The sequence below is a fragment of the Penicillium soppii genome (assembly GCF_028829465.1).
Source record: "Penicillium soppii strain IBT 18220 chromosome Unknown utg000005l, whole genome shotgun sequence".
Lineage (NCBI taxonomy): Eukaryota > Fungi > Ascomycota > Eurotiomycetes > Eurotiales > Aspergillaceae > Penicillium > Penicillium soppii.
Genome location: NW_026643235.1, coordinates 4164796 through 4183461, shown reverse-complemented (window position 1 = coordinate 4183461; position 18666 = coordinate 4164796). Strand labels below are relative to the sequence as shown.

General features: G+C 48.1%; 4 protein-coding genes across 4 annotated transcripts; 2 read left to right on the top strand and 2 right to left on the bottom strand.

Moving 5' to 3' along the window:
• Positions 1-209: 209 nt before the first annotated feature.
• On the top strand, positions 210-3405 carry N7529_007055 (40S ribosomal RACK1 domain-containing protein; the record flags this gene model as incomplete). The annotated part of the gene is made up of 2 exons (XM_057242582.1): positions 210-1586; positions 1633-3405. The coding sequence occupies 2 exons, from the start codon at positions 210-212 to the stop codon at positions 3403-3405; spliced, it is 3150 nt and encodes a 1049-aa protein (XP_057097941.1).
• A 3930-nt stretch (positions 3406-7335) lies between these two features.
• On the bottom strand, positions 7336-10592 carry N7529_007054 (uncharacterized protein; the record flags this gene model as incomplete). The annotated part of the gene is made up of 7 exons (XM_057242581.1): positions 7336-8467; positions 8516-9173; positions 9232-9569; positions 9642-9745; positions 9794-10045; positions 10230-10347; positions 10411-10592. The coding sequence occupies 7 exons, from the start codon at positions 10590-10592 to the stop codon at positions 7336-7338; spliced, it is 2784 nt and encodes a 927-aa protein (XP_057097940.1).
• A 1882-nt stretch (positions 10593-12474) lies between these two features.
• N7529_007053 (putative UDP-glucose,sterol transferase) lies at positions 12475-15587 on the top strand (the record flags this gene model as incomplete). The annotated part of the gene is made up of 7 exons (XM_057242580.1): positions 12475-12631; positions 12688-13324; positions 13380-13616; positions 13671-14438; positions 14488-15124; positions 15186-15324; positions 15385-15587. The coding sequence occupies 7 exons, from the start codon at positions 12475-12477 to the stop codon at positions 15585-15587; spliced, it is 2778 nt and encodes a 925-aa protein (XP_057097939.1).
• A 362-nt stretch (positions 15588-15949) lies between these two features.
• N7529_007052 (uncharacterized protein) lies at positions 15950-17801 on the bottom strand (the record flags this gene model as incomplete). The annotated part of the gene is made up of 5 exons (XM_057242579.1): positions 15950-16181; positions 16238-16467; positions 16515-16776; positions 16847-17506; positions 17563-17801. 5 exons carry the CDS (start codon positions 17799-17801, stop codon positions 15950-15952), a joined length of 1623 nt encoding a protein of 540 aa, XP_057097938.1.
• Between the last annotated feature and the right edge of the window lie 865 nt (positions 17802-18666).

Sequence of the window (18666 nt, the reverse complement as noted above, 5' to 3'; positions counted from 1 at the left end):
GCCAACTCTGACGCTGACTCAGGAGATCTACCAATTCGATCCACAAAAAGATAGACCTCAGCAGACTACAGACTGCAAAACAAGCAGCATTCGACTCTTACGACAATCAACACAGTGAATGTCTTCCAGGGACCCGAATTGACCTGCTTCGAGAAATCGAAGAGTGGGCAAAATCGCCACACGGAAAATGTATATTTTGGTTGAGCGGCATGGCAGGGACAGGGAAATCAACAATATCCCAAACAGTTGCAAGCCGTCTTCAAGCGCAGCAGCTTCTCGGGGCGAGCTTCTTCTTTCGGAGAGGCGAAGAGGACAGAGAAACAGCAAAAAAGCTTTTTCCAACATTGACCGAGCAACTGGTCATCGGCATACCTCAAATGCTGCCTCGAGTTCAGAGGGCAATTGAGGATGACCCGAATATTTCGGAAAAGGTGTTGAGGGAACAATTTGAACGACTTCTACTGGATCCACTATCTGGAATTGAGCAGCGAGAAGAGATCACAAGAAGAGTGATCGTGATTGATGCTCTAGATGAATGCGATTCAGAAGACGATATAAGGATTATTCTCCGGCTCTTGCCACGAGTTCAAAAGTCAACTTCCGTACAACTACGGTTTTTATTGACAAGCAGACCTGAGTTGCCGATCAGGCTGGGCTTCGAAGGGATCACCGATGCCCATCAGGATTTGGTCCTACACGAGATCGAAGAGCCAGTGATAGCGCATGACATATCCTTGTATTTTGAGGATCAGTTCCTGCGCCTAAAGCAGAGGCGCTCATTGCCACCAGATTGGCCCGGAGCTGCAGCCACCAAGATATTGGTTGATAGGGCCGTCCCTTTGTTCATTGCAGCTGCTACCGTATGTCGTTTTATCGGTGATGCAAAATGGAACCCTCAAAAGCGACTGGAAGCGATATTGACAGACCAATCAACCTATGTGTCCAAGATGGACAGCACATATATTCCCGTGCTAAAGCAACTTCTCACTGGACAGAATAAAACAGAGTCATGGGAATTACTTAAAGAGTTCAAGGAGGTAGTTGGGGTGATCATTATTCTTGCCACTCCGCTCTCGATCAACTCCCTAAGCCACCTAATAGACAGAGAGTCAGATGATGTCAAATGTCGATTAGACCAGCTCCACTCGGTGCTCAGTGTACCAAACAATCTCGACACACCAGTCAGGCTCCTCCATCTGTCATTCCGAGATTTTCTTTTGGATCGCCACAAAGACAAAAGCAAATTCTGGATCGATGAAAAATATACAAACCAGTGTCTTGCAGAACGATGCCGTCAGATCATGCAGGACAGCCTGGAGAAAAACATCTGCAAACTGCCAAGCGAAGGCACGCAAAGGAATGAAATTAGCGATGGTTCGATTCAGCATTATATACCTCCCCCACTGAAATACGCCTGTCGATACTGGGCGCATCATCTGTTACAATGCACGGACTTGTCTGGCATGATGCACAATGCTTATTTATTTCTCCAGGTGCACTTTTTGCACTGGGTGGAAGCAATGAGCCTACTGGGCCTTACGTCAGAAGTATCAGGTATTCTTGATCGCCTTCAAACGTCCACATCGGTAAGTTCCGAAGATAATCATACATGGTATGCACTGACAGCTTTAGGGTAACGACTCTTCCCTGATTTCGGATTTCCTTCACGATGCAAAGCGCTTTGTTCTGAAAAATCACCAGATAGTTGATCAGGCCCCCCTTCAAGTTTATTGTGCAGGACTTATATTTGCACCCCGAACGGGGATAATCCGTAGAGAGTTCAAGCGGTCGCTTCCTACTTGGATATGTCAGTTACCACAAGTTGAGGAAGGATGGAGCGCGCTCACCCAGACCCTCGAAGGCCATTCCGGTTGGGTTTCTTCAGTGGCCTTCTCGCCCGACGGCCGCCTGCTGGCGTCCGGCTCTGACGATCAGACAGTGCGGCTCTGGGACCCGGCGACGGGCGCGCTCACCCAGAGCCTCGAAGGCCATTCCAGTTGGGTTGGATCGGTGGCCTTCTCGCCCGACGGCCGCCTGCTGGCGTCCGGCTCTGGGGATAAGACAGTGCGGCTCTGGGACCCGGCGACGGGCGCGCTCACCCAGACCCTCGAAGGCCATTCCAGTCTGGTTCAATCGGTGGCCTTCTCGCCTGACGGCCGCCTGCTGGCGTCCGGCTCTGGTGATCAGACAGTGCGGCTCTGGGACCCGGCGACGGGCGCGCTCACCCAGACCCTCGAAGGCCATTCCAGTCTGGTTCAATCGGTGGCCTTCTCACCCGACGGCCGCCTGCTGGCGTCCGGCTCTAGTGATCAGACAGTGCGGCTCTGGGACCCGGCGACGGGCGCGCTCACCCAGACCCTCGAAGGCCATTCAGATTTGGTTCGATCGGTGGCCTTCTCGCCCGACGGCCGCCTGCTGGCGTCCGGCTCTGGTGATCAGACAGTGCGGCTCTGGGACCCGGCGACGGGCGCGCTCACCCAGACCCTCGAAGGCCATTCCAGTCTGGTTCAATCGGTGGCCTTCTCACCCGACGGCCGCCTGCTGGCGTCCGGCTCTTGGGATAAGACAGTGCGGCTCTGGGACCCGGCGACGGGCGCGCTCACCCAGACCCTCGAAGGCCATTCCAGTCTGGTTCAATCGGTGGCCTTCTCGCCCGACGGCCGCCTGCTGGCGTCCGGCTCTGGTGATCAGACAGTGCGGCTCTGGGACCCAGCGACGGGCGCGCTCACCCAGACCCTCGAAGGCCATTCCAGTCTGGTTCAATCGGTGGCCTTCTCACCCGACGGCCGCCTGCTGGCGTCCGGCTCTTGGGATAAGACAGTGCGGCTCTGGGACCCGGCGACGGGCGCGCTCACCCAGACCCTCGAAGGCCATTCAGATTTGGTTGATTCAGTGGCCTTCTCGCCCGACGGCCGCCTGCTGGCGTCCGGCTCTAGTGATCAGACAGTGCGGCTCTGGGACCCGGCGACGGGCGCGCTCACCCAGACCCTCGAAGGCCATTCCGGTTGGGTTTCTTCAGTGGCCTTCTCGCCCGACGGCCGCCTGCTGGCGTCCGGCTCTAGTGATCAGACAGTGCGGCTCTGGGACCCAGCGACGGGCGCGCTCACCCAGACCTTCGAAGTTGAAGGGGAAGTCACTACGCTCGAATTTTCCCATAGCGGTTTATATCTCCACACCAACTTAGGCGCCCTTTACATCCAATCTAGGTGTGACATTCCTAAGTCTGATCCACGTCATGCAACTCCAGACATCTCTATTGAGCAGAGCCAATGGATAGCATTGAATGGTAGAAGGGTCCTGTGGCTTCCGATCGAGTCTCGGCCCAGCTGTTTCAAGATAAACGGTAATGTACTTGCCCTGGGACACTTATCAGGACGGATTTCCTTTGTTGGGTTTTGTATGTAGTACTTAATGATTTTTTGTTTCCCCTCTTCCTCTATTTTCTAATCCCTTTATAAAAGAAGGGCCTGGGAGAAGAAGATGATTTATACGGCCCTATCCTGCTTGCGGAATATTCCATAAAGTTCCATAAAGTTCCAGTAGACATAGTCGCCAATCCATGTGATTAACTAGCTTTTGCCACAGAGGCTGCTTAGTCAAGAAATCGCTACGTGCGGTAACCACAGAAGACTTCCCTACGCAGCATTCTGATATCATCTAGGTCAATGTCAAGTCTGAATTTGGGCCTAAGGTTTTATATTTTCGGTGATATAGCTCGTATTAATCTATCCAATTACAGCCATAGAAATTTTGCCCAACTTCGACACAATAGCACCCTAGACTTAGTGCAGCTGGATGTTAAACGTTGTAAGGCTAGGTGTTCATATTAGTTATCCGTGGGTAGTATTTTCAAGGACATAAGACGAAACGCGCTGGACGGACTAATATGGCAATAACTATACCCTCGTTATCTGCAGTCCGCATGATGCTGTTGCTGCAAGAGCAAGCCCTGTCTGCTCATCCATTTGTAATTGAAGTCCACGTAGCACCAGTCATCTAGCAGATCGTCCAGGAACCAGGTGGGAGGCGGCCACCTCTGGATGATTTCCAGAGGCCCACATCGGCTTCCATGGAATTCCACTGAATTCTCGTACGCATTGTGTAATCTTACGAGCAAAATACAATACCATACTCAGGGCATCTTACGGTATTCCTCAATTTCTTGCGGCCCGCTCAATGATTGATCTGCGCTAAGGCCTTGGCGGTGGGGCCAGAAAGAGTGACGAAGAGTGTATCTGTCAAGCCGATTTCGAGAACGACTGTAACAAGACGAATGCTGACAAGAGGAGTTTAGCCCATCGTGCAAGAGCGCAGTCGGTAAATGGTGCTTTATTGAGGGCTGTTTCGATTGGTGCTTTGCGCATTCTGCCATCTGTACTGGTGGAAATGGTCAAGCTACAGGTTATTTGATATGCAGGGATAGGGATGAAAATGGCAACAGCACTATCAGAGAACCACTTTTCCAGTAGATTTATGCAATTCTGCAGATGCAGGTGCAGATTGTGATATATTATTACAGTTCTCTAGTTGCTCCATGTAATCAACTTTTTAATTAACTTGACTAGCTATCCGCATTTTCCTGCCAAAAATTAATTTCTTGACTTCCCAGCCACTTTGTTGGCCAGAGTAGTGGATCAACGTCTGAGATCCCGGCGACTATGAGAAATGGACAAAATTTCTTGAGTATCAGATTCAATAAACAGCACTAAACTTTGCAGTACTCCCCAGGAGCAAATCACCGCTTTAATCAACCAATACACTTCAGCGGAATGACTCGGACTCTAGTTGCTTGGAAGATGGCCATACTGTCTTTTTGCCTCGTTGCCTTTTGGCCGAGTCCGTCTTCTCTCCAGCATGTGTTGCGCCCACAAACCCAATATCGTCTTTCCCACGAACATAGCCATGGCTAGCGACATGAGTCCCATGTAGGAGTTGATTCTCGTCTTTGTAGCAAAGAGTCACGTGTGGACCCAAAGGATCTTTCTGGTGTATGCCATTGATACTGGTTGTATCATGAACCTCGGACCTGCAAATTTATTCAGACATCAGCTAGCATCTAGTAGGGATTCAAGAAAAAAAAAACGCCATATAAGTATCGCCTTGCTCGAATGCATTGTGTACGCACCTAATAAGAACCGCCTTGGGGTAGAGTTTTCTGTCTCTTGCTGTCTGATATGCCAGAGCCACAAGCTAGCGCAGTCGGTCTTGGTCTTTCGGGACCATACCCTTATAAAAATAATATTTCACCATGTTGACCGTAGACATGTTTGCTAAGATGGTCTCTCGAATGGGTTTGTCGCTGCTGAGGCAATACTTCAAAGCTTTGAAGTAAGGGAGAATAATCGCAAGATGGAGCTGCGTTGTATTTCATCCTAGGCTGTGCCCGCTTTTATAGCCTCACTGATAGTAAAGCCACAGCCTGCCTCGTGCGCCAATATCATTACTGGCAATCGCCAAGGGCGCGTAAATTCCGTCGAATGATGACTTCGATATTTCAGGAATGACCAGATAGGTGAGTCTAGGCACCAGTCCATCTCGTAGAGGCCACGCAGCATGCATATAACGTGATCATGGTATCAAATTTTGGCGGGTATTGACGCGAGACGTGTGCCTATGTTGCAGTAGTGGCGGCTTTTTTCTGTTGAATGCTGGCCTGTCAGCCAACAGCTAAACGCTTTGTCTCGGGCTCGAACTCCCTCATACCCCGCTCCACCCAATCATTGACCAGAACCTTCTCGAAGCTGGTTAGCGCCTGTCACGTGACGTTTCATCATGAGCATTCGTCTCACGTCGGCGACATAACTCAAAAAATTGTGATATATTTTTATCTCCTCTATAGAACTACTTTTGGTTCAAAATTTTTCGCGTGATACGGCGACGAGTCAATTGTTGTCATTGGCCATTCGGTTGTTGCGCCCGCATTATTATGTTCCTCAGCCATTTCTCCTGTCCTTCGTAAGGGGCATATGCCACTGCTTCATCATAAGCAACCTCGCTGCGCGTTGACTCTCACCGCATTCAAATTAATGGAGAACAACAAAGAATTTGACAGGCGTCTCCTCTACGAGCCTCTTGAGGGAGTCGAAAGACTTGAGAACTATCGACTAGGGGGCTATCACCCCATTCAAATCGGAGATCACCTTCACGGTCGATATCGAGTTGTTCATAAGCTGGGACATGGGTCTTATTCAACTGCGTGGCTAGCCCGTGATGAACAATTCAATAAATACTGATTTTGGGCACTCATATAACAGGGAAGCTGGCAGAGAACACGGAACCGGGGATGAGGAATAGGGGATAGGGGATAAGGTGCAGGAGAGGAGAATTTGAACGGGGTTTGAGTTCCGGTTTTGCCATTTGGTCGGCATATCTGCTTTCAAAAGATCTCTAAACGAATTTCGGTTGGGGTCTGGACCTCCGAACAGAACTGTCTCACGCGACTTTCCTGGAGAGAAGAGTCGGGTCATAATATCTGAAAGCAAACAACGAACTTTCGGTATGCTCCAACAGACCATATCACTGTTTCCAAGGCTCCAACCAGAGAATTATTTAGCTTTGAGGGACCAACGGAACCATTCCCACTGGGATAATGCAGCTAGGCAGCTATTGATATGGCGAACAAAATTTTAGTGGCGACTGTTCGATGTTCTTATGGTCCCGCGATACCGATCAATCGAAAAAAAAAATAAAAGCTTGAGGTAAATAGAGTATACCGTAGTAGATCACGTCAGTATTTATGTCGTATCATACAAACGTAGACATAGCATTTACGGTACATTACATTCAGTAAATACCTGCTGGATATCTAGGTCCAAGTGTGGCGGTGCAATCATGTAATGGTAATGTAACAGTTTTTTACACTGTGACAAGCTGGCTGTAATCGATTTTCCTCAGAACACGTTGCATTTACCACTCGCCACCGTCCTGAATCTGCTCAACTTCAAATCTAGCACAGACGACTTTCTTTCTGACTAAAAACTTTTTCTAGGATAGATGCCTCTAGAGAATTTTGCAAAGGTAATGCTCCCATTTCATGAATTAGCTACAGCGACGAGCCTGTCGCTGGAGTTTTGAGTAGTGACATTATGACATTGCAGGCAAGGATTTGTCAAAGAGCATGGTTTCTTGGTCTATAATTGGCCCCTGATCTGGTGGATCGCTGGGGAAGCTCCAAATCCTGCCAGGTCTGTCGCAGAAAGGCTGTATCTATGTCTGCAAACTGAGGCCCAATCTGCCTCAAGGTAAGTTTCTGGCCCTTAAGCTCAAGCAGCTTTCGTCTCTCTTTTGTATTAAGCTTCTGACGGGGCTTGCGAGTACTCAAATCACCCAGATGATTCAGAAGTAGCTTTGATCTTGTCTTGGCTCTGGTGAGCGGGACACCGGCTTCATCATCATAAGGGAGTTTATTTTCGGGTGCTGCCTGCGTATGATGGTGCTCTTCGCGCCTCCTCTTTGGCCTTTGATTGCTGGGGGGATGAGAGAATCTGTTCGCAAAGCCTTGCTTGGCCTCTCATCTGCCTCGTCGCCGGCACAATCTTCGTTAGATCGTTTAGCAGAATTGGAACAAGTGAAGAGTTCGTTCTTTGTCTCCAGCTCATCCATAGAGAGATCGGATGAGTTCAGTTGAATAGGTGCTTGTTCGTAAGGCTGGCTTCCGTCCTCCATGTCGAGACCAATAGGCTTGAGGATCCGAGGATCAATGACATCGAGACCGGGGGTGGTTGGCGGGGAGCTGAATGGAGAATCTGCTGCTGAAAAGTAGGATGCAGCTGAGCTACTTCTGCTGCATTCACTTGAAGTATCACTGAGTCCCGAACCGTAGTATTGCTCGGGATGTTCCTCAGCGTACGAAAGCAATGCAGGAACAGGCATAAATATGTGGTCTGACCACCGTTCGTGGCGCGGAAGCGGATAGTGGTAAAAGCGGAGTCTCTTAGGCCGCTCCTCCGGATCCATGGAAGATACTTGCGCTTCTGCCTTGCAGGCACGCTTTCTCTTTCTCGGAAGCTTTGGATTTAACCATATGGCTTTGTTTAGCTTGTGGGTGTCATGCAAATGATGTCGAAGGCCACGGTCATCCGCGAAAGCTTGGCCACACCCACAGATTGGCTTCGCTGCGGACCCCTGGTCTCTAAGCATATGCTTCTCTTCAATGTGTTGCTTCAGATTTCCGCTTTTCGACCATTGATTCAGTCGGTCTTCCGGTTCGAGATCCAGATTCATGTCCCACAAGCAGAAGGGGCAATAGCCCGGCCGGATGACTGTGTGGCGGTATACAATCACTTCACAGTGCTGTGTTTTCCATGACTGGAGATGAGAAAAACAGTGATCTCGCCATTGACTTGATTGCAACCATTCCATGCACTCGTAACAAAATTTCAACTTTGATTCTGAGATCTGAAGACCCAAAGCAATCTCACGTCGAACGCAGTTGTGAATATGAGCACTTCTGTCGGTTTTTTTCAGCCTGAGGATGTCAGCATTCATTTCAGCATTATTTAATGGGGCAACTCACCGTTTGACATCTTCGTGGCAATCTCCAGCGGGGCAGCGACCTTGAATGGGGCTCTCCCGTGGAAGGTAAGCCACCCCGAAATCGCGTTCACAATGAGCTTTTAGATCATCCACGAAAAGAAGCATCTCATTGAACGAAAGCTCCCTGTCAGAAGACATCAAGGTTGAAATCCGGGCAGTTTCGGGCATAAGTAAGGATTGAGCCCGCATGGAAACGTCATTGTCACTAATCACTGGCTCTTCTTTACCCCTGTTGAGGATCCTTTGGTCTCGTCTTTCTCGTACCCAGCGGTTCTGGTATTGCTTTAGTTCTGCAAGACGAAGTCGAATCAAGGCCTTTCTGTAGTTCAGCTTCTCGGCAGCTAAAAACTCCTTGTCGTCGCTTGATTCCTTAAGTTTCTCGATCTGACGTCTGATATCGACGAGTTCTGGCATCTGCAGGATACTCGCCTCGATTTCAGCTGGCAATTCTCCTGGAAGTCCACGCTCATAGAACTTCTCGACACCTTGGAAGTACTCAATATGATGTGACTGTTCTTTTTCTCCCAAAACGGCCGAGACGGTATCAATCGATGAGCAGTGTAACAAGTACTCTTTGGGGTATGTCCCCGCATCTTTGTGTCCATAAATCTGAGATACCAAGGCAGAGCCATGGCTCCCTATGTCAGGAATTAGCAAATATGCCCCTTGAACAAGCTGTGAGCGTGGCTACCCTACCTTCAACAACACTTCCAAGATACTTCCGAATCATATGAACAGTCACACTCTTGCTGTATCCAGCGGTCGTGACTATTCCACGCAGCAACTCACAAAACCGCTCCTTATGGAGTGGAACGTCTTGTGGACCCTCAGCCGTGACATTTCTGAGAACAGGCTTTTTCATATATTCATCCTTCCAACGTAGTTTCATGGGCTTTCCACTTGAAAGGTCAAACTTGGCAAAGTCTTCCACCGTTTCGATGCCAAACAGAGCACCGTGCTGGAGGGCAATAGATAGGAGAATATAACCAGATGCGAATTGTGGTTTCTTGGTGTCACGAATGCCTATTCCGAACCTTAACTTTTGGTCAGCGAGTGAGCTCTCAATTCAAGTCAGCCTGTTCGAGGCTTTTTTGTATTTAACTTACACTGTGTAGTCTGGGTTTCGATTCCCTTTGAGCCACTTTTGGTTGAATTTGCACTCTACCGTCCAAGGTGCCGTAGAGGATGGAAACAAAAATAGATCGATGTCCTGTTTAGCAATTAGCCACGCACAATCTCCACGTCGCAGTGCTCTCACCTCGTATCTTAGGCCTTTTTCATTTCTATCCTCATGAGGTGGGATGAAACCTCCAATCCTTGCTCCGGTGAAAAGATATAGTTGAAGAGCTAGCGTTATGATAGCCTTGAGCAATCCGGGCATGAACCGGCGATGATCCGCTCGCCACATAGAAGATAAAACTCGGAGAAAATCCTTTTTGGTAAAGCTGTGAGCTGGATCCTCGACATTCTCAATCGTTCCTTCGTTTTCTGTTAATGTTCTCTTTACCCACTGTGCCTGAGTTAGTTTGGCTTCCATTCCGGAACATAGAAAGTAAGATCCATGAAGTGGCTTACACTGGTTATTTCTTTCCGGTCTTCCAACACAATTTTAATTTGCATTTTTTCTTCAAATCCACCAAACAGCCTCTCCGCACAATTGAGAACCGATGTCATCACCGGCCGTCCATTCTTACTTTTTTTCCTCGCGCTGAATGACTGTACCACCGGAGAAATTCTTTGATGAGTGTGTGGTCTGGAACCGCACAGCCAGGCCCCAATTTGTAGCCCTCGATTCGATGCAGCGTAACGAACCTAACAGCAAGTAAGTAACTCATTCGTCGGATACACTTCATGTACAAGTGAATGTCAACTCACTTCATCCAAAGATTAACAGCATGGTAGTACATCCTCTTGGTCTTAGGTATTCTTTTATCTTTCTCTCGGATGGAGTCTTCATCTGTATGAGCGCCAAAAACATAGCTGCTCTCTTGCAGTTGTTTGTAGCGCTTCTCTTTGACGATCTCATCTTGTTGAGCAAAGAAGTTTTTTCTACCCATGGCTTGATAGATTCCCACAAAATGTAAAAAAAGGCGACGAGCTGAAAGGATGAAGTAGAAAATAGATAAAGCTATCTTGTAGGTTTAGAGCAAGGAAATAGTTCCAATTTATAACTCAGTAATTTGAATTGACCCAAAACTTTGCTCCTGCATCGCCCCGTTATAGATGAGCTCGGTGCCTTCCAATTTTGCGTCATCGTGTTTTAGTGCGTTGTTTTTCAAGGGGGAAACGGGACTAGAGGATCGCGCACCTCAAGAAATCGGGGCATGGTGAGAAGTGAGGGCCATCAAGAAGTGATCGCAAAATAAACAATATTGTGGGGCAAAGTGCTCCTTTGGGTATGGACTGGGCGTGGACTGAGTGCTCAATAGATGGCTCTGATCAGTCTGAGTAATCAGTGAGCAATCAGTGAGCAATCAGTGAGCATCCAATCACAATCAGTGAGCGCTCACTGAGCGCCCATTGGACCTCACGCCTTTGTCACGTGATGCTCATGAGCAGCTCACTGAGTCTGAGCCCGGACTGAAATTTACTCAGTGAGCCTGACTCTGAGCGCCCTCGTAAAAGCGGCGGCAGCTAAGATAGGAAAGCCCCACCCGGCAGAGGAAAAATGGTACGTACAGCTACCTAGGTATGTAGTGAAGATAGATATCTATCGAAATTCTCTAAGCAATAATTATGTTGGGTGGATCAGGTGATCTCCCACGCTTAAGTCCAGGATCTGTTTGTAGCTCTCCCCTCTTCTCTCTTCTTTTCCCACAATTTATTATCAGGAATATATTCAATTCCATTGATCCTCCTCCAGGGCTTGCATTCTACGTGAAGATAAAAGCTCTCTAGGAGCGCTCTCCGAATCCCGAATCGCCCAAATTTTGTCACTGACTATCATTCAAGGAAGACAAACATGTGCAATATCGAAGCACCTTGCATGGAGTGATTCCGAGATACGTAGCATCCGGGGTGACTATTTTTTATCGCATGATCGATCTACACACACCTCCCTGCAATGGGACTAGAGGTGTAAGGTATAGGGTGAAGCTCCATTATTTCCCGAGGTCTCCACCACGACTCAGCTAGCAATTATAATCAGTCTATCGGAACTCAGTCTCCGAGGCAAAAGTCCGTACAGAGTAATGTGAACAAATTTCCCAACATCATATATCGGATTTGTTAACGGTGCGAATTTCTCTTCGGTGACTACATTAAGGTCTATGCCCTCAATGTATCCTACTGAATATCCAAATTGACAAAGACCCGGCCGCCGAGTAGCAGATCTGTACCACTACCACCATAGGTTGGAACTGGCAGAGTGTATTTTTGCAAATCCTTGGTACTTTTACCGTTATGTTGGTCGAAGAACAGAATGTGACAATGCATGGATCAAGTGCCGAGGTAAGATATAGCCTTTCTGTCCCAGCTCAGCCTTGGGCCCAAATTGTACTATACTTAGTTCCCTACCTCGGTAAGATTGGATCTGATCATCCAATCTGAATTTATCATTATCATGGACAGCGTCCCAGTGGGCCCCAGTTAAGGGTGGCCAACAAGAATTAGTAAGCGATTTTTGTGGCCATCCCGAGGTACGTATTTTGGGCCACCGTTAGCTGAACAGGGTCATGTCCCCGCAGGGCTGATCCTGGTCCCGAGACCCGCAGTGGAAGCACCGGGAAGCCGGAAGCTCGGGAGAGGCCCTGACATCATCGACTACACACAAAAATATTCTTGTCGCATTCGATTCTTAATCAAATAAAAAGCGCATATTGATATTAATATTTACGACGGCTATTGCTTATACTTTAATTTCGTTCGCACAGATCTATCACCCATAGTACCGATCTTGAACGGGCTCGTTGCTCTAGTCAGCCAGCCGATCTCCCAAGAATGGCCACAGCAGCACCGACTGCTAGGACCAGGTCGCATCGACATGAGGCAATAAATTCGGAGGACTGGCCTGAAGAGGTCAACGGGTCGCTTTCCCAGGGTCCGGAAGGGATCCAATTCAGCGGAGATGGGCTCAATACTGGAGTCCGAGTCCTGAGTTCGTGATCAACTGGAGTCTCTAGCGAATTAAGACTGATAATTGAAACAATGCAGGTGACGGTCGGCTTGATATAAACATCAATGAACATAAGCCGAGTATCGCAGGGTTATTGAATCGCATTCACAGAACACAACGGGAACCCGAGATAGAGGATCTCCATCACAAAGAAAGCCAGGAAGCAATACCAAAAGATGAAGGGAAAAATTTTCCACTGAAAATGAACCTTGTCATTCAAGTCATTGGATCTCGAGGTGACATACAACCATTCGTCGCGCTGGGCAAGGAGCTAAAAGCGCATGGACACCGGGTGCGTTTAGCAACGCATCTAGCGTTCAGGGACTTTGTTCTTGAGAGCGGACTGGAATTTTTCAGTATCGGCGGAGATCCTGCAGAACTCATGGCGTTCATGGTCAAGAATCCGTCTCTCCTACCGGCTTTGAGTACGATTCGAAGCGGGGCGATCCAAAAACGCCGGCGCGAAATGAAAGAGATTATATACGGATGCTGGAGATCGTGCATTGAGACTGGTGATGGAACAAACCTTCATCAAATTAAGGAGGATCCTTGGAGCGATACTGTGGATTATCGTCGGCGGCCGTTTATTGCCGATGCTATCATTGCCAACCCGCCGAGTTTGGCCCATATTCATTGCGCACAACGGCTTGGTATTCCGCTACATATGATGTTTACGTGAGTATCACTCATGGGACCCTCATTGTTTTATATGCTGATGTAATTGTGCTAGAATGCCGTGGACGCCCACTCAATCATTTCCACATCCTTTGGCTGTCCTCCATCAGCAAGACTGCAAACCAACAGTCGCAAATTTTGTTTCTTATGCTGTTGTTGACATGATGATCTGGGAGGGATTGGGAGACCTTGTGAATTCATGGCGGAAGAAGTACCTCGCTTTGGACCCATTGGATTCGATCACAGCGCCCAGTTTGATACATCGCCTCCGAGTTCCATATTCATACCTCTGGTAAGATCAAGCGACCACAAAAGGATAACTTGTGCTAATAATATGAAATTTCAGGTCGCCCGCATTACTCCCCAAGCCACGCGACTGGAGCACTGACATTGACATTTGCGGGTTCAGTGTCCTTCCCGCCAAATCAGACTACAACCCCCCGAAAGAAATCGACGATTTTCTCAAAGCTGGCCCAACTCCAATTTATGTTGGATTCGGCTCTATTGTTGTGGATGACCAGATAAAATTAACAAAGATTGTGTTTGAAGCGATCGGAAAAGCGGGCCAGCGAGCCATTGTCTCAAAGGGTTGGGGAAATCTCGGAGTCGAAGAGGTGGATGTCCCTGATAACATTCTCATCGTTGGAAGTGTTCCGCATGATTGGCTTTTCCAACGTGTCTCATGTGTCATCCATCATGGCGGTGCTGGTACAACTGCTGCAGGCCTTTCCCTTGGGCGGCCGACAATCATCGTTCCATTCTTTGGCGATCAACAATTCTGGGGCGGGATAGTGGCCACGGCGCGAGCTGGACCAGCTCCAATTCCTCACAAACAACTAACAGTTGAAAAACTGAAAAATGCAATTGAGATCGCGCTTCAACCTGCGACCCAACAGAAGGCACAGGAGATCGCAGCCAAAATGCAGAAAGAGTCCGGTGTAAAAGACGGGGTACGCAGCTTCCACCGACATCTCGATCTGAAATCTCTTCGATGCGCTATATGCCCATCCCGTCCTGCTGTATGGCACGTGAAACACACCCAAATTGGTCTAAGTGCTTTAGCTGCTTCGGTGCTGGTCGAAATGGAGAAAATAAAACCTCACGATCTTGTCTTGTAAGCTCACCAACCGCGAGCTGTTCCAGTCTACTAAACTATTTTCCAGAAATCGTTCATCGGAATACGACACCTGGCGCGACCCCGCCGGCCCAATCAGTGCAGGAGCACAGGTACTCGTCGGCGCCATTGCAAACTTCGTGACCGGAATTGGCGAGCTACCTTATGAAATGGCAACGGATCTCATTTCTGCTGGCCGTGCAATTGGGCATCCACACAGCGAAAGGGACCCCGTGTCTGCGGCCGCTTGCGCATGGAGAAATCGCCACCGAAGAAGCCAGGAGTCCAGCGAAGAAAGCGGAGAGGAGCAGTTCCATGAAACCAATGAATATCGCCAATCCGACGAATCAAATGACGACGATGGAACGAGCCTCGATGAGGATGACGAGCTGAGCGAAACGCTAGCCGCAACCAGTCTTGAAAGAACACGCAGCCTACAACTCGAAAAGGCCCAGACGATGAGCTGTATAGACTCCCCGCAACGGAATACTGCTCTCACTGAGATGCGCTCTCATGGCAGACGGATGTCATTGAAGCTTTTGAAAACTGTTATCTGGCTCCCGACGGACCTAACTCTTAGTTTATCCAAGGGATTCCACAATGCGCCGAAGTTGTACAACGACCCGACAGTAAAGGCAACGCCGAAGGTCATCGGATTCCGTAGTGGAGTCAGGGCTGCTGGCACGGTATGTGAATGACAAACCAAAGAAAGTTGCAGGTGATGAAGATCGCTGATAGAGGAGTTAGGAACTTCGAGATGGCTTCTATTACGGAGTTACGGGCTTGGTCACTCAGCCAAAACAGGGTCTCAAGCACCATGGCGCGAAGGGGATGGCCAAGGGTATCGGGAAAGGTATTGGTGGTGTTGTCCTCAAGCCACCCGCAGGTATGTCCGGGAATACTACACTGATCAATATCTAAGATTGATTCTAATTCATTGCAACAGGACTCTGGGGTCTGGCCGGTTACCCATTAGCCGGACTTCGCAGGAGACTGCAAATCTCCTTAGGCAAGAAGCAGGAGAGTGCTGTTGTGGCGTCTCGAATAATGCAGGGACTCGATGAGATGCGGGAATCATCTGCTGATGAACGAGCAGAAATTGCCAGGAAATGGCTTCTTCTGGAGGAAGATCTCCGTGTTTCTTATTGAGTATCTTGGGGACGACTGTCATGTATTATGATGAGTGACTTTGTACATTATTTACCTAACTTCTAAAATCTAATAGCATGCATATGTATGTGTATGCATACATATTCAAGAATATAACAAATGCAAGTGTATATTTGATCAAGTCAAATTGTTGTTCAATCGCTCGGCTGAAAGTTGTCAGAATTGTTGGATATGATCCATTAATATTCCCTAATTAATATTGATGGTGTGCGAACTGCAGTCAGAATGTAGTGGCTACCGAGAAAGCACGAAATTTCAAAAGGATATATCGGACATATAAGAAATATCGTTCAGCTCCCTCTGATATATGTACTAGTCATTAAAGCCATAGGTTCATCAGCCTAGTAAACGTAAATGAAGTCCTCGTTCTTCAAATCTGTCACATCCAGCAAACCCTTGTCTTGCGCCACAGAGGCCTTTTGTTCTGGGACATTCTCGAGTTCGGCTGCTTTGTTCACTTTGAGTTGGTTCTTCCGGAGCATAGACATGTCGGCAACATGACCCGACTTCCCAAGCTCAACTCGCATTTTCTCATGCTTCTTGTTCAGATAAGCGAGGTAAATTGGAATGAGACTGCGCCTTTTGTTAGTTCATCTGGTGAATGATGTGAATCATAAACATTTACTTACCCAGAGAGGACTCCAACAGTAACAAACATAGCAAGATCAGCTATGAGACCTTTTCGGTACAATGGTGCATCTTCGGTAGAGAAGAGCAGAGGTCCAATAACGTTACCAGCGCACATGCCAACAAAAACAACGCCCGAGGTGCACTTCTTCTTGGTATCGCCTGCCGTGTTTTGAGCTTGCCATGCATATAGCATCGGGGTTATGCCGGCTAGAGTGGAAACCTGCAGCGCCTGTAAGCTGCCATTTAAAAAAATCAATCAAAGAAACTCAGCCATACCAGATAGTAGCCGAAAAGCAGAACTCCCTTTTGTTTTCGTGGGACTGTAAGCATCAATATGGCCCCAATTGCGGGAAGTATGCTCAATCCGGAGATGACGAGACCCTTGCGCTGAGTTCGAGTGGCTATCCACCCAGCACCTATAATGGCGATGACCTGGACAACACCGAAGGGAATATTGAATAAAATGGTCTCAAAGCTGCTGTATCCAAAGGACTTGACAATTAAAGAACCGAAAGTGGTAATTCCACCACTCGCAATACTATCCAGAAGGCCCATCAGCTTGTGTTTTCTCTTTATATCGCACTACTGGGGCAATAGAAGAAACTCACGAAATCGAAAGGATGGCACAAAACCAGCAATATGTCTTGAGATCAAGCGCCACTTCCAGGACATGGTCCCAGCGCCACTTTTGAGTGACGATGCCCATCTGGTTCGCCCGAAGTCGCTCAGTGGCGATGAACTTCTCCCTCTCATTCAAATACTTAGCGTCCACCGGGGAATCCGGCATGAGCCAGAAAACTAAAAAGGAGTAAGCCACCGTCAACAGCCCACAGAACATGAATATAGTCTGATAGCGATATAAAACGGTGCTATGAATATGACCTAAGCCATAGGTTAGGAGACTGCCTATGATGGATGTGACGCCGTTCATTGCACTCCAGTAACTAACACGTAGCGTCTGTTCACTGCGACGCCACCACATCTGCGTAATAGCCACACAGCAAGGTGCAATCAAAGATTCGAAAGATCCGAGAACAAAACGAAGTCCAAGCAGTGACGGGAAGTTGGTACAAGACGACATAATTACAAGTGATGAGCCCCAGAGGAAGATGGCTGAAGCCAAGACCTTTCCTGTTGGAAGCTTGACGAGAACCAAGGCTGCTAATGGTTGCATCACCAGTTGGGCGAGATACAGAATGGACCCAAGCCAGGAATATTGAAGGCCAACCAGGTGGGCATCATCGGCGATTCCAAAAATCGAGACATAACTGATAATAGGTATATCAGTGTTTGTACTTGACAAAAGTTTTGAATAAGTAAATACCTTAGTGTACTTTTGTCTAGTTGTTGGAAAAAGTATGCCCACAAGACGAGAATAAGAACCCGCAAATCGATGCGGCGGAGAACGGCTTTCTCCTCCTCGTAGGTGAAATCGGGCTGCTCACTTGAATGGCCGGCCAAAAATTCCACAGCCTTAGAATATGTTTCCTGCCCAGCACCATAACCTAGGTCCTGGTTTTCGTCATGGGCGATTTGAATATCATCGCTTTTGCGGGTTGTCATGATAGGCGAAGCTTATAATGCAAGCAGAGCATGAATAATTTCGTGGCTATACAGCTTGCTTGCAGTGTTGAGCTTTCTGTTACTTCTTTGTTGTTTGGGGAATAGGATACCTTTCAAATCTATCCCTACTACTCATCTTATCTTTTTATTATTCTCAAACTAGCCCACCCATTCGTAGAGGATATTAGGCTGAACATAATTAGCGTCGATCAACATACGAATATGGTTACCGGCGCCGAGCCGAAGCTCGAGACAAGAATACCAGCCCCAGATCAATTTTTACACCAATGAATCCTAGCCAAAGTTAGAATGAAACAAGGTTGCTGGTCAGATGAGCAAATCCTTTCAAGGTGCTAGCTTGGAATGCGGGGAGAAATGTGGCGGCGCAGTGTTGTACAAGTAATGATTGGTCTGGTCACAGAAGGGATAATAGAACGTGCTAAAATGACCGCATCTTGGCGCTCCTAGCTGTCCTAGCGTCAACACAAATTGCTCATGACTTTTCTGATATGTAGCAACCAATTGACCCGCCTTCCCCAGATCTGCTATTGGCCCCCACGCTAAATGCTTGGCGCTCATACCCCGGCTTTTCCGGTTATCCCTCCGATACCATTTGTGACAGTTATCCGTCGCTATCTTTCCTCTTCGCGGTGTTTTATCAATCAGTGCCGATGGCTAACCCCGCACGTGGCGGCCTTTAGTACCCCTTCGCGTGTCTATCCGCTGCCATCGGTATATATAACCCCGAGGCCCAAAAAGACCCAAGATTCATGTTGGGTGGTTGAAATCACAATTGAAAGCCAATCTGCTTTTCTTGTTTGCAAGTCAAAGTTGCTTAACTGTTTAGTTAATTTGTTGTGGTGGC